At 49.5% G+C, this 15,155-nt stretch overlaps 1 protein-coding gene across 1 annotated transcript in view; it reads right to left on the bottom strand.

Moving 5' to 3' along the window:
* The window catches only part of NT5DC2 (5'-nucleotidase domain containing 2), a 54,174-nt gene extending 40,950 nt beyond the window's left edge, over positions 1 to 13,224 (bottom strand). The window contains exon 1 of the mRNA XM_065933553.1: positions 12,898 to 13,224. Coding sequence (XP_065789625.1) covers positions 12,898 to 13,132 — 235 coding nt within the window. The 5' untranslated portion in view covers positions 13,133 to 13,224. The remainder of the gene's footprint in view (positions 1 to 12,897) is intronic.
* Positions 13,225 to 15,155: the final 1,931 nt, after the last annotated feature.

The raw sequence follows: 15,155 nt of genomic DNA, 5'->3' as shown, positions 1-15,155 counted from the left end.
AATCCCATGACTGGGCATATATCCTGAGAAAATCATGATTAAAAATGACACTTGTACGCCAAGGTTCACTGCAGTACGATTTATAAGCCAGGACACGGAACAATCTCAAAGTCTATCAACAGATGAATGGATAAAGAAACTGTGGTACATATATACAGTGGAATGTTACACAGCTATTAAAAGGAATGAAACTGGATTGCTTGTAGTTTTGTAGATGCCTCTAGAGTATGTCAAACAGAGAAACAAATATCGTATATTAACACACATATGTGGAATCTAGAAAAAAGGTATAGATGAACCCACTTGCAAGGCAAGAACAAGGAGGAAGAAAGACAACAAATTTGTACACACAGTGAGGGAAGAAGAGGGTGGGGTGAATTGGAAGGGAAGCGCTGATATGGATAAACTATCACGTAAAAAATACAAAGCTAATGAGAAGCTGCTGGATAACACACAGTTTGGTATACTGTGAAAACCAAAAGGGGTGGGATGGTGCTGGTAGGAGGGAGGGTCATGAAAGAGGGGATGTATATATACACACACTTATAGTTGATCCACCTTGTTCTATAGCAGAAACTAACAACATTGTAAAGCAATTCTACACCAACTGAAAACAAATACATTAAAAAAAAAAAAACAAAGCGGGGTGTGTGTGTGTGTATGTATATATATGCGCAAAGGAAAATTATTCAGTCACAAAAAGGAACAAAATTGGTGTAATTTGTAGAAATATGGACCTGGAATTGTCATTCAGAGTGAAGTCAGTCCGAAAAGACAAAAGGAAATATCATATATTAATACTTATATGGGGAACCCGGAAAAATGATACAGAAGAACTGATTTTCAGGGCAGGAATAGAGCTGCAGACATAGAGAAGGAACTTGTTGAAATAGTCCAGGAAGGAGAGGGTGGGGTTAATTGAGCAACTAGCCTTGACATATATACACGGTCATGTACAACACAGAAATCTAATGGGAAGCATTCTTTTTAAATTGATTGACAAGGATGCATTTGATTTACATGTAGAGATTCCTGTTCTGTGGCACTGAGATACTAGATGTATTCAGTTGTGCTTGTTTACACAACCAAGGGAGCTCAGTTCTCTGCTCTGTGATGACCTAGATGGGTGGCACTGGGAAGGGGGCGGAAGGGAGTAGCCAGAGGGAAGATATATATATATATGTGTGTGTGTGTATATGTATGATTCTCCTTGGTGTGCGGCAGAAACCAACACAACACTGGAAAGCAATTATTCTCCAATTCAAAATAAATTTTAAACACGTGGTATGTATATACAATGGAATCTTATTCAACCATAAAAACAAAGGAAACTGGATCATGTGTAGAGACGTGGACAGACTTAGTGCTGTCATACAGAGTGAACAAATCGAAAGAGAAAAAAACATCATAGATGACACATATATTGAACCTCTCTATGGGGCAGAAATAGAGCCACAGGTGTAGAGAAGGGGCACGTGAACACACGCGGGGAAGGAGAGGGTGGGCACGCTGACAGAGCAGCAGACACGGACACTACCACGTGTGAAACGGACAGCTAGCGGGAAGCTGCCAGATCCCACAGGGCGCTGGGCTGGGGCTCTGTGAAGATCAGCAGGGGCGGGGTGGTGAGGGTGGGAGGGAGGCGCAAGACAGGGGGGATAACATGAACACTTAGAGCTGATCGACACTGTTGCACAGCAGAAAACAACCACATTGTAAAGAAAACATACTTCAAGCGAAAACTAAAAAAGAACAAAAAAAGGGATAAAATATTTGCAAATGTTACAACACATGAATGATTAATTTTCAAAATGTACAAACAGCTCATGCAGCTCCATATCCAAAAAACAAACAACCTAATCAAAAAATGCCCGGAATATCTAAATGGACATCCCTGAAAGTAGATATAGACGTAGCCAAGAAGCGGATGAAAAAGATGTTCAACATCATGAGTTATTAGAAAAATGCAAATCAAAACTACAATGAAGTATCACCTCACATCTGTCAGAATGGCCATCATCAAACAATCTATACAGAGTAAGTGCTACAGTGTGTGGAAAAGGGAGGCTTCCTGCACTGTTGGGGGAACGTAAACTGCTACAGCCACTACGGAGAATGGTAGGTAGGTTACAAAAAACTATAAAGAGAAGTACCATACCATCCAGCGATCTCACAGCAGGACATGTGAAAAAACCATAATTCAAAAGGACAAACATATCCCAATATTCACTGCAGCAGTATTTACAATAGTCAGGTTGTGGAAATAACCTAATTGTCTAGCAAAACATGAATGGATAAAGAAGTTATGGTACATATATATGCAATGGAATATTACTCAGCCATAAAAGGGAAGGAAATTGGGTCACTGGTAGTGATGTAGGTGAACCTAGTGTACATCATGAGGAGTGAAAACTGAAAAACAGATATCATATATTGACACATAAAACTGGAATCAAGAAACGCGGTACCGATGAATCCACACGCTGGGCAGGAACAGAGATGCAGACAGAGGACGAATGTGCGCACAGCAGGGGAATGACGGTGGAGTGAACTGACGGAGCAGCACTGACACGGACACACTGCGCGTGTAAAACTGAAAGCTCTGGGAAGCCGCGCTCACGGGGAGCCCGGCACATGGCTCCTTGCTGACCTAGTGGGCTGAGAGTCAGCGGTGTGAGAGGGAGGCCCCAGAGCAAGGAGACATATGTGTGCTTACAGCTGATTCATGCTGATGTGCAGAAGAGATGAACACAGCATGGGAAGCAATTATCCTCCAATTCAAAATAAATGTAAAAAATGTGGTACCTATATACAATGGAATAATAGTCATAAAAATGAAGGAAACTGGGTCATTTGTAGGAATATGGATAGACCTAGTGCTGCCATACAGAGTGAATAAATCAGAAAGAAAAATATCATAGGTAAACACATATATGTGGACTCTAGAAACAATGTCACAGATTGACCTGTTTTCAGGGCAGAAACAGTGCCGCCGATACACAGAATGGACAGGTGGACACAACGGGAGAGGCAAAGGGTGTGCGGCCCTGACACATACGCATCACGCGTCACGCAGGGAGCCGGTGGGGAGCGCCAGTGCGCCACGGGGAGCTCACCTTGGTGCTCTGTGACGATCAACAGGGGTGGGATCGGGAGGGAGGGAGGGAGGCTTAAGAAAGAAGGGATGTGTGTACAGTTACACCTGATTCATACAGCCGTATAGGAAACACTAACACAACAACGCAAACAACTAGAGTCCAACTGAAAACTAAAAAAAAGGGGGGGAGAATATTTGCTAATGAAGCAATGGACAGAGAATCAACATCCAAAATATACAATGGAGCTCAATATCCAAAAATCAAACAACTGAATCTAAAAATGGGAGGAAGACCTAAGTAGACCTCTATCCGAAGAAGACATACGGATAACTGAGAAGCACATGAAAAGATGCTCAACACTGCAAATTACTAGAGAAATACACATCAAAACTACAATGAGGCATCACCTCACACAGGTCAGAATAGCTCATTGTCAAAAAAAAAAAAAAAATCCACAAACAATTAAGGCTGAAGAGGATGTGGAGAGAAGGGCACCCTCTTGCACTGTTGGTGGGAATGTAAATTGATACAATCAGTATGAAGAATTAGTAAAGGTTGCTTAAAAAACTATAAACAGAACTACATATGGTCCAGAAATCTAAGACTGGGCATATATCCTGAGAAAACAATAATTCAAAATGACACTCACGGCAGTACAACGTACAAGAGCCAGGCCATGGACACAACCTAAAGGCTGTCAACACATGAACGGATGAAGCAGCTGTGGTTCCCACGTACAAAAGAATACTACTCGGCATTAAAAGGAACAAAATCGGGTCACTTGGCAGAGATGTAGATGAGCCTAGAGTATGTCATACAGAGTGAAGTAAGTCACAGAGAAACAAGTATCATATACTAACAAACATACGTAGAATCTAGAAGAAAGGTACAGATGAACCTACCTGCAGGGCAGGAATAGAGACAAAGAAAGAATGAATTTGTGCACCCAGCAGGGGAATAAGAGGGTGGGCAAACTGAAAGAGTAGCAAGGACATGGATAAAACACGTGTCAAAAATAAGCAGCGAATAGGCAGCTGGCGAATATGCACAGAGCTGTTTGGCGCTCTGCGAAAACCACAGAGATGGGAGGCTCCCGAGGGCGGGATACACGAATACTTTTAGTTGATCCACCTTGTTGGGCAGCAGAGACTAACAATTCTGTGTCACATTTATATACCAACTGAAAAGAAATAAATTTTTTTAAAAATGTGGTACATATATACACAATCATAAATGAGTCATAAAAAAAGGAACATAATCATGTCATTTGTAGAAATGTGGATGGACCCAGAGCTATCATATAGAGCCATGTCAGTCAGAAAGACAAAAGAAATACTGTATATTAACACATACATGTGGAATCTAAGAAAATGATGCAGATGAACCTATTTTCTGGGCAGCGATAGGGCAGCAGATGTAAAGAATGAACTTGCTGACACAGGCAAGGAAGGAGACAGGGGGGTGAACTGAGAAACCAGCCTTGACATTTCTACACTGTCATGTCTAAAATAGAGACCAACGGGGAAGCCGCTGTCGGACAGAGGAGTTCAGTTCTCTGCTCAGGGATGACCTAGAGGGGCAGGGACAGGGCTTGGGAGGGAGGCAGGCTCCAGACAGAGGAGGTACAGGTGTACTCACAGCTGATTCTCACTGATGTGGAGCAGAAACCAACATGACACTGGAAAGCAATCATACTCCAATTAAGAATAAATTTTAAAAATGTGATTTGTACACACAACGGAATATTACTCAACCATAAAAAGGAAGGAAATTGGGTCATTTGTAAAGATGTGGATGGGCATAGCGCTGTCATATAGAGTAAATACACCAGAAAGAGAAATATATTATAAATGTATCATAGTATGTTATATATATGTATATATAACACATACATGTGGACTCTAGAACTAGTATTACAGATGAACCTATTTGTATGGTAGGAATAGAGCCATGCTAAAATGACCTTTGACAGCATGGATGCCAACAAACTGGAAAATTCTTAAAGACATGGGAAGACCAGACCACCTTACCTGCCTCCTGAGAAACCTGTATGCAAGTCAAGAAGCAACAGTTAGAAACGGACATGGAACAACAGACTGGTTCAAAATTGGGAAAGGAGGACGTCAAGGCTGTGTATTGTCACACTGCTTATTTAATTTACACACAGAGTACCTCATGGGAAATGCGTGGCTACATGAATCACGAGCTGGAATCAAGATTACCAGGAGAAATATCAATAACCCCAGGTATGCAGATGACATCACCCTAATGGCAGAAAGGGAAAGTGAAAGAGAAGAGAGAAAAAGCTGGATTTAAACTCAACATTCAAAAAGCTAAGATCATAGCATCTAGTCCCATCACTTCATGGCAAATAGATGGGGGAAAAGTGGAAACAGTGGCAGATTTTATTTTCTTGGGTTCGAAAATTACTGTGGACAGTGACTGAAGCCATGAAATTAAGACACTTGCTGCTTGGAAGAAAAGCTATGACAAACCTAGACAGCATATTAAAAAGCAGAGACATACTTTGCTGACAAAGTCAAAGCTATGGTGTTTCCAGTAGTCACGTACGGATGTGAGGGCTGGACCAGAAAGAAGACTGAGCGCCGAAGATGCTTTCAAATTGTGCTGCTGGAAGGCTCCTGAGAGTCCCTGGACAGCAAAGAGACTGAGCCAGTTGATTCTAGAGGAAATCAGCCTTGAATAGTCAGTGGAAGGACTGATGCTGAAGCCCCAATCTTCTGACCACCTGATGCTACGAGCTGACTCACTGGAGAGGGTGGGCACGCTGACAGAGGAGCCCTGACACGTACACTACCGCGTGTGAAACGGACAGCTAGCGGGAAGCTGCCAGATCCCACAGGGCGCTCGGCTCGGGGCTCTGTGATGATCGGGAGGGGCGGGGCGGTGAGGGTGGGAGACTCAAGGCAGAGGGGATATATGTACACTTACAGCTGACTGACACTGCGGTACAGCAGAAACTAATTACCCTGTAGTTACTTTTCCATGGAAAAGTTAAAAAAAAAAAAAAGAATGGGAGAAAATATTTTCAGATGATAAAATACTCGCCAAAATACACAAACAGCTTATGGACCTCAATATCCAAAAAACAAACCAAAAAACCTAAACAGATACCTCTCAAAGTAGATATACAGATGGCTGAGAAGCAGATGTGAAGATGCTTATCATGAATTATTAGAGAAATGCAAATCAAAACTACAGTGAGATATCACCTCACACCTGTCACAATGGCCATCACCTAAAAATCTACACAATAAATGCTGCAGAGGGTGTGGAGAAGAGAACCCTCTCACACTGTTAGTAGGAATGTAAACTGGTATAGCCACTATGGAGAATGGTATGAAGGTTCCTTAAAAGGCTATAAAAAGAACTATCATAGCACCCACCCAACGACTGGGCATATACCCTAGAAAATCATAATTCAAAAGGACACATGTATCCCAATGTTAAATGCAACAGTATCTACAATAGCCAGGATGTGAAAACAACCTGTCTAGGGAAGCATGAATGGATAAAGAAATTGTGGTACACATACGGAAATGAATATTACTCAGCCATAAAAAGGAAGGAAATTGGGTCACTTGCAATGATGTAGATGAATCCAGTGTACATCATAAAGAGTGAAGTAAGTCAGAAAGAGAAAAACAAGTCTCATATTTTAACATATATTTGGAATCTAGAACAACAGTACAGATGAACCTACTTGCAGGGTAGGAATTGTGACACAGACAGAGAACAAATTAGTAGACACAGCAGGCGAAGGAGCGGGTGGAGTGAACTGAAAGAACAGTGAAATGGACAAACCACCAGGCGGACGATGGACAGCTGGTGCGAAGCTGCCGTGTAACAGGGGGAGCTCAGCTCGGCGCTCTGTGGACACCCGGGGGGTGAGACGGAGGCTCAAGAGGGAAGGGATACATGCACACTTACAGCCGACTCACGCTGACGTACGACAGAAGCCGACACAACACTGGAAACCAACGATCCTCCAATTAAAACAAAGATGCAGCACATATATACAGTGGAATACTGCTCAGCAGTAAAATGGAACAAAGCTGGGTCACCTGTCGGGATGTGGGTGGGTCTAGAGGTGTCATACAGAGTGACGGAAGTCGGGTAAAACAAATACCGTGGATTAATGCACATATATATGGAATCTAGAAAAATGTTACAGGTGAACCCATCTGTAGAGCAGGACCAGACATGCTGAGGTAGAGAGCAGACGTGCGGACACAGCAAGGGGTGTGTGTTTACAGCAACACAAATCAAAACCACCATATGGCATCACCTCACACCAGTCAAAACGGCCACCATCAGAAAGCCTACACACGATAAATGCTGCAGGGGCTGTGGAAGAAACGGGAATCTTTTTGCACTGTTGTAGGGATGCAAATGGGTATAGCCACTATGGAGAATGGTGTGGCAGTTCCTTAAAAAACTACAAATAGAACTACCATACCACCAGGAATCCCATGACTGGGCATACACCCTGAGAAAACCATAGTTCAGAATAACACACGTATCCAGATATTCACTGCCGCAGTATTTATAACAGCCAGAATGTGGAGACCTAACTGTCTATGGAAAGATGAAGCTGTATACATACATATATACAATGTATATACTGTGTGTTCACACACACACACATATATACAATGTATACACACACACACAATATATATATATACAATGTATACATACACACACACATTTATATACAATGTGTATATATACACACACACATATATACAATGTATATATATATACACACACATACAATGGAATGCTCAGTTGTGTCTGACCCTTGCGTCCCCATAGGCTGTAGCCTACCAGGCTTCTCTGTCCATGGAATCTTTCAGGCAAGAATACCCGAGCGGGTTGCCATTTCCTCCTCTAGATCTTCCTGCCCCAAGGCCGAACCCGCGCCTCTTGGATGGCCTACGCTGGCAGGGGGTTCTTTTACCACTGCACCACCTGGGAAGGGGCGCCACCACTAAACAGAGCGAAACAGGGTCGTCTGTAGACAAGTGGGCGGATCTAACATCTGTCACATAGAGTGAAGGAAGTTAGAAAAAACAAATCCTGTGGATTAAGACAAATATGTGGAATCTAGAAAAATGGTTGTGCGTGTGTGTGTGTGTGTGTGTGTGTGTGTGAGCTCTCAGTTGTTTCCAGCTCTTTGTGACCCCATGGACCATAGCCTGCCAGGATCCTCTATCCATAGAACTCTCCAGGCAAGAATACTGGAGTGGGTAGCCATTCCCTTCTCCAGGGGATCTTCCCAACCCAGAAAAATGGTAGAGATGAAGCTATCTTCAGGACAGTAATAGAGACGCAATGCAGAGAAGAAACATGTGGACACACATGGGAAGGGCAGTGTGGGACGAACTGGAGATTAGGATTGGCATGTATATACTAACACCTGTAAAATGGTGGGCAGTGGGGACCTCCTGTATGGTACATGGACCTCAGCTCTGAGATGACACATTTGGGTGCGATGTGGGTGGAGGTGGGAGGGAGGTCCATGACGGAGGGGATAAAGGTATGTACACAGCCAATTCCCTTTGATGTTCACCAGAAACTAACACAGCACTGTTCAGCATTATATGCCAGTAGGAAAAAAAAGAAGATTGAGGAGTGAAAGGTGGAGTCTTGTGAAGGTTCTGAGCAGGGAATCCTTTCTGTCCCCCGTTTCTTGTTTGGAGGGAAGAGACTCCAGCTGGCACGACCTTCTCTGATTTCCAAAGAGAGATTCAAACAGTCACTTGCTGGGAAGAAAAAGGATGCAGAGACAGGGGAGGAACAGTCAAGAAACCACCTGAGCCAAGATTTGAGGAACCAGAGAAACTCAACAAGAGTAGGAGATCGGGACTTCCCTGGTGGTCCAGTGGTTAAGAATTCACCTTGCAATGCTGGGTTCGATCCCTGATTGGGGAACTAAGATCCCACATGTCTTAGAGCAACTAAGGCCATGTGCCCCAAATACTGAAGCCTGGACACCACAACTAGAGTCCACTTGCCTGAACAAAATATCCCACGTGATGCAACTAAGACCCGATGCAGGCAAATAAATAAATAAGTAATAATAATAACAAAAGTAGGAGCCCCCTGAGATTAAATGAGCGCAGACTCTGCATACACCCTAATCTTAACAGGAACCCCAGTCTAGAACCATTGTTATTAAAATTCCTCAGTGATTCCTCCCACGTTGGGAGATTGTATTTCGATGCAGGAACCTGCTGGAACCTTGCCTGGAAAAGCAATAAAGCTAATCTTTTCTACTTCACCCAGAATTGTCTCCGAGATTTGATCTGGCACCAGTGCACAGAGGCTGAATTTTCAGCATCACCTCGAGCCACAGAACATTGCTAATTACGACAGGGGGGACGTGTGTGATGGGTTCTGGGCCACTGACTAGGCTGTTCCCCTCTGAGGACACGGTCAGAGCCACCCTGTCCCCTGGCTACTCCCAAGGGGCTGAGGATTCCCGGACTTGTTTGACTTAGCTCCCCCATCTGTGCAGACAGGGAGGTGGGTGAGGAAAGGGCATGGGCTTTGAGGTGAGAGAGAAAACCAAGCTCTCTCTCTCTGGCTTGTGACCTCAGGAAAATCACCTCACCTTACATTTTGGGCCTCAGTTTCTTTGTGTCTAAAGGGGAAATAAAAATGGTATCAAACTACAGAATAAATAGGAGGGTCCCACAGAACATGCTCTGGGCAGCATTCTTGCCTGGACCCTCGGCAAATGTAGGATTAAATGGGCAATGCCCCTATGGAGCCCATACCTCCTGACCTCGATTTCCCTCAAAGAAACAGAGTTTGCAGGGGGTCAGATGGGAGCAGGCAGGGCTAGGAGCACACACAGGGTGCCTTCTGGGGCCTCCAGGTGGCCCGGTTCCTGAGACCTCTAGCCCATGGCTGAGGCCCAAACAGCCCAGGCCTCCAGGGAATTAATTTCTGTCTCAGACACAACCAGCTGTGATTCGAAGCAGACGCCTGTGGCCAAGCAGCAGATATTCGCCTTGGAGGCCCCTAAGGAACACGGTGTCCACCCCCACCCACGTCCTTTGGAGCCCGCACAGCGCGTGGGTGGGGGAACAGGTGTGGCTGGTTCCTCTCGGGCCCTGGGGCCTGGTGGAGCAGCCGCTCCAGACTCGTGGGTGCAGATGGAACACTCCTCACCTGGGTGCACAGGAGACCCAGCTGCCTGCAGCTCTCTTGGAAGCTAAGCGCTTCTGCAACATCCCTTCCCAACGGTCCCGAATTCCTGGGTGTCAACTGTGACTCTCAGTACAAAGTCTGGTAGTTCCCTGGGGGGGAGAGGTCTGCTTGGCAGTGCAGCCCCTTGCTGGCACTGACTTCTGGCCAAATTCAGGCTTTCACCTCTGCCCCAGAGGATGTTCCCAGGGATGGACAATCCTCCCAGGAACAAAGGAGGATGGGGAAGCAGCCCACAGACCAAGGCTCCTGAGACCCAGCTTCTACAGTGAGAGAACCATAGGTCTGGGGCCCACAAAGTCCCAGTTTCTTCCACAAGGCTGCAGTGGTGCAGAGAGCCAGGTGAAGATACACACTTCCCCTTGTACCAGCCCCCTAAGTTCACTGGTCTCACTGTGCAGGCCCAGCTTCCAGGCCACCCCTTCCCCATGGCAGCCACGAGACTCACTCATGGGGGCCATTCTCCTGCTGCTTCTGGGTCCTCAATCTTTTTGGCACCAGGGATAATTTTTTCATGGTCCGGTTGGGGGTGGGGGGATGGTTTCGAGATGATTCAAGCACATTACGTGTATTATGTACTTTATTTCTATTATGACATAATCTCCAGATCATCAGGCGTTAAATCCCGGAGGCTATGGACGCTTGCCTTGGAGCCTCCTCTTGCTCAGTCTCCATTCCAATTTCATAAGGGGGTCACATTTATTCATCCATCATCCAGATGAAGAAATCAGAGTTTAGGGAGATAAAGTCACTTCCTCCAACCCATCTAGCAGTAGGCCATGGAGTTGAGATTTAAATTCAGGTCACCCCGCTGGTTTCAATCACTGTGCCGCTTGGCCTAGCCTTCCAGTGTCGCCACACTGAGGCCAGGGTTGAGGGGGCTTGCCTGGGACCTGGCTCCCAGACAAAATTTTGCCCACAGGCATCAGCATGCCTCTGGGGCTTCCCCGCTGGCTCAGCGGTAAAGAAACCGCTTGCAATTCAGGAGACTAGGAGACACGGGTTTTGATCCCTGGGATCAAACCCTGGGTCCGGAAGATCCCCTGGAGGAGGGAATGGCAACCCACTCCAATATTCTTGCCTGGGAAATGCCACAGACAGACAAGCCTGGCGGGCTAGTTCAGGGGGTCACAGAGTCAGAAGCAACTGGCAGGATCCGCACGCCTCAGTGGCCAGAATCGCTCCCCAGAAAACCCAGCCAGAAGGGGAGAGTTAGGAAGGAGGGGCATAAGTCTGGTTCATCCTGGCACTCACCAGGGTAACTTGGAAATGACTTTGTTCTTATCACATCAAGGGGAACGTGGGGGTCTCTGAGAAGAGCTGAAGATTCAGGTAGGCCCTGGAGAGCTAAAGCCCACTAGATCTCCCTCTGTCTCTCTGCCACACACACAAAACAGGCTTCTCAGGCGGCTGTACAGAAGGTCTTCTCTGAGGCCCAGAGCAAAGACATCTTCGCACACAGCACCCCGGGAGTGCTCTGTCCAGTAGCGGGGAAGGTAGGGACCTTCCTCAGAGAGGACCAAGGACTTCAAAACCACCGTTTCTCAGGGTCTTCTGCCTCAGCTTCTCAAGAGGTGAGTCCTGCCCACCCAGCACTCCCAGGTCTCCACACCGCCGGAGCGGAAGCCTCAGTTCGGTCACTTGGAATCTTCCAGACAGGACCACGTTTGTCCTTACCGACAACAAAAGCCGCGTCACTCCCGGGGGGAGGGGGCTCCTGCGGAAGCTCCCCTGTCCCTTTTGGCCTCTTTCCGAGTCACCGCCGCAACCCTGAGACAGGGGCCCCGGCAGGCCTGTGTTTTCCGATGTAACCCCTGAGGGTCCGCGAGGGAGAGGCTCGCTGAGCGCCACCCAGGTGGCCAGCGATAGGGCCCGGAGCCAACCACATCTGTCCGCTGCAGACGCAGGGCTCCCGACACCAGGACAGACCTCCAGCGCTCTCGACCCGCTGGCCTCACCGGGGCGCCCCGGGGCCTCATCTGCCCGTTTCGCCGAGGGAGAGAGCACGGAGGAGCAAGTGCCCTGACCGAGGAAGCAGCAACTCTTTGGACGACTTGGGGTTGTTTCTCAAACAACGCCTTCTCCTCCTAGACAGAGAGGGCCGGACTCTAGAGACGTCCGAAGAGTCCAGTCAGCATCTTTGGGTCGAGAGTCCCTCCGAGTCCGCTCCGGCCAGCGCCGTCGGCTGGCTGGCTTTGTCCCCAGTACTCCCGCCCCAACTAAGGGCCCCGAAGAGAACAAGGGGCTGGGGGCGTTTCCGCTTCGGCGGGACTCTGAGGAAAGACGGCGGGGTCCTGCCTTCCGGCGGCCGCTCCAGGAACCCCGGAGCTGCTGAGAACCAGCGGAGGAACAAGCCGAGCGCGCGCCCGCCCGCCTCCAAGCGTCCCCAGGACCACCCGCCCGAGTCTCGCCCGAAGGGCAGTCGGGCCTTGGGGCTCAGCAGCTCAGGCGAGTCCCACCACCGCGCTTCCCCCGAGGAGCGGCGTGTCCCGGACGACTCGCAAGCGGGTCCGCCGCTCGGGCTACACCCGCGACGCTCCTCCCGCTCGGGCTCACTTACCGTGCACCAGTCTCCGCATGTCTTGGTATCGAGCCCACAGGTGTGCGCTGGGCTCGGCGGCGCCGCCGGCCAGAGCCGGGGCGGGCGCGGAGCGCGGGGCGCCCGGGCAGTGGGCGCCGGGCCCCGGGGGGCCGCAACCAGGGCAGGAGGGCGAAGACGAGGCGGCTCGCGGCCCGCCGTGGTCTCGGCGCGGCAGCCAGCGCCGAGCGGCCGCCCGCAGCCCCGCACCCGCCATGCCCGCTGCGCGCCGCCCGCGCAGCACTCGGCCCTCAGGCCAGTCCGCCGCCCCTCCGACTGCGCGCCCGCCACGGTGGCCTCGTGCTCCCTCACGGCGGCCGGCCAATGGGCGCGGCGCGCGGAGCCCGGCCGCCAATGGGCGCGCCCCTCGGCCCCGGCGGGGCGGGAGGTCCCGGGCGGGGCGGAGCGGGGCGGGCTGCCGGGCCCCTTCCCCCAGTCTCCCGAGAGGTCCAGAAGTCTGCGCCCCTCTGCGGTATCTGCTGAGGCTATGGCGGCTCTTTCTGTCCTCCCGGGAGGTCGGAATACCTAAGAATTGCCGTCCTCGCGAGGCTCCGGACGGCCCGGGCTTGGAAAGGAGAGGGCCAGAGTGCTGCGGGTCTACCTGGGCCCCCCAGTCCTATTTCTCCCTCTCTCCTCCTGGGTCCTCCCGCCCCTTCCTCCACCTCCTGTCTTCCAGACCTCAGATCCTCCGCCCCTTCCCCCAGTTCTGAAGCCGGGATCCTGTTCCCCGCCTCCCGCCCATGACTGGCTCTGCCAGTTCGTTTCACTCACTTACCTAGAGAAGAAAGAGTTCTTCCCGCGCGTTCCCTGGTACCAGCCCCACGCTGGGTGAGACCTCGGGACCCGTAGTGCAGCCGACGTCCGCTGAAGCAGCCCCTTCTTTCTCCCGTCTCTGTGCTCACACAGGTGAACCCTGTTAACTTGGAGCGAGGCGGAGGGCCCGGGCTGACTGCGCCTGCCTGGTTCCTACCTCAGCAAATGGCCACACCGACCCGCACCACTCCTCGGTTCCCCACTCGGACCCCTCACGCTCTTCTAGCCTATCAACAGGATTTCCAACGAAATTACTCTTTCTTGCTGGGAACCATTCTCCACCCGCGTTTATTTCACTCCTTCTTTTTCTGAGTCCTCAAACATCCGTGTCCTGGACCTTGAGCAGGCCTACCTTGCACCCGGGGCCTTGTCGGTAGAGAGCTGGCTAGCTAGACACTGTTTCCTTGAGGTGCTCTCCGCGGTGGCCTCGCCGGCCCTAAGGGTGTGCGTACATTCTACTATGCCCTGCCCCTCGACTGAGGACCTACAGTGCCAGTCAGGTGCTGAGTGTTGGCACAGGATAATGGAGGCCATAGGTGGGCCCGAGGGGGTGGGTGGGTGCGGCCCCCACCCCCAGGGCCCCAGTGAACTAGGTGTGTGCTGGGGGTTTCGCCACCTGTAAGTCTCATCTGGGTGGAAGATGGGCGCTCTGTGGCGTCCAGCCGGCAGAGCCATCAAGAGAAGCCAGAGTGGGCACCAAGCCGGTGTGTGCATGTGGCTTGGTTGGGTTTGCTCCGGGAGAAGGCAGGTTATCCAGGCAGCAGCTTGGGCCTGTCCGCTCAGCAGCGGGCCCTGCTACCCTCCAGAGTTGCTGCTTGATCTCTCTTTTCCAGCCTGTTTTTATATATTGTGTCTACATTACTAAAGTCTCTTATTGATTCTAAGTTTTCATTTGATGTTCTTAGATTGTCTAATAGTCTGGGAATAACAGTAAGTGCCCCATGCAGGATAGTTTATTATTAATGTTATAGTTGTTTGCCACAATATGCTTATTTAGACTCTTGTGGTGCTAAAGTTCAGCTTTCAACAGTGCATCTCAAATACTGTTATTTTTAGAAGCCTAGGCGTCTGTCACGATCACGAAATAAATGCAAGGCGTTGTGTGATTGCATTTTAGAGCATGGTGCAGTACACGTTAGGTAATACATCAGTGAGCGTCATCACTTCTCTTAGGACTTTAAGAGAAAAGATGGCGGTGGCAGAGTAGGGGGCGCGGCCGCCAACTCTTTGAGTACCAGCTTGCACAAGGGAGGGCAGGGGGCGGGCCCAGGCCGACGCCACGTGGGAGGTCCCGCCCCTTGGTCCGCCCTGCCTCCGAGAGCATGAGTGTCTACGCCTGCTGGGCTCGGCCTCACCGAGCATGCGCACCCCGTCACATTCTGATTGGCGGACCCGCGCGTCCCGCCTCACTCTTATTGGTGGAGGCG

This window comes from Muntiacus reevesi, chromosome 4 (genome assembly GCF_963930625.1).
Source record: "Muntiacus reevesi chromosome 4, mMunRee1.1, whole genome shotgun sequence".
NCBI lineage: Eukaryota > Metazoa > Chordata > Mammalia > Artiodactyla > Cervidae > Muntiacus > Muntiacus reevesi.
The sequence above is the reverse complement of the archived record's forward strand: the minus strand, read 5'-3'. Positions and strand labels throughout refer to the sequence as shown.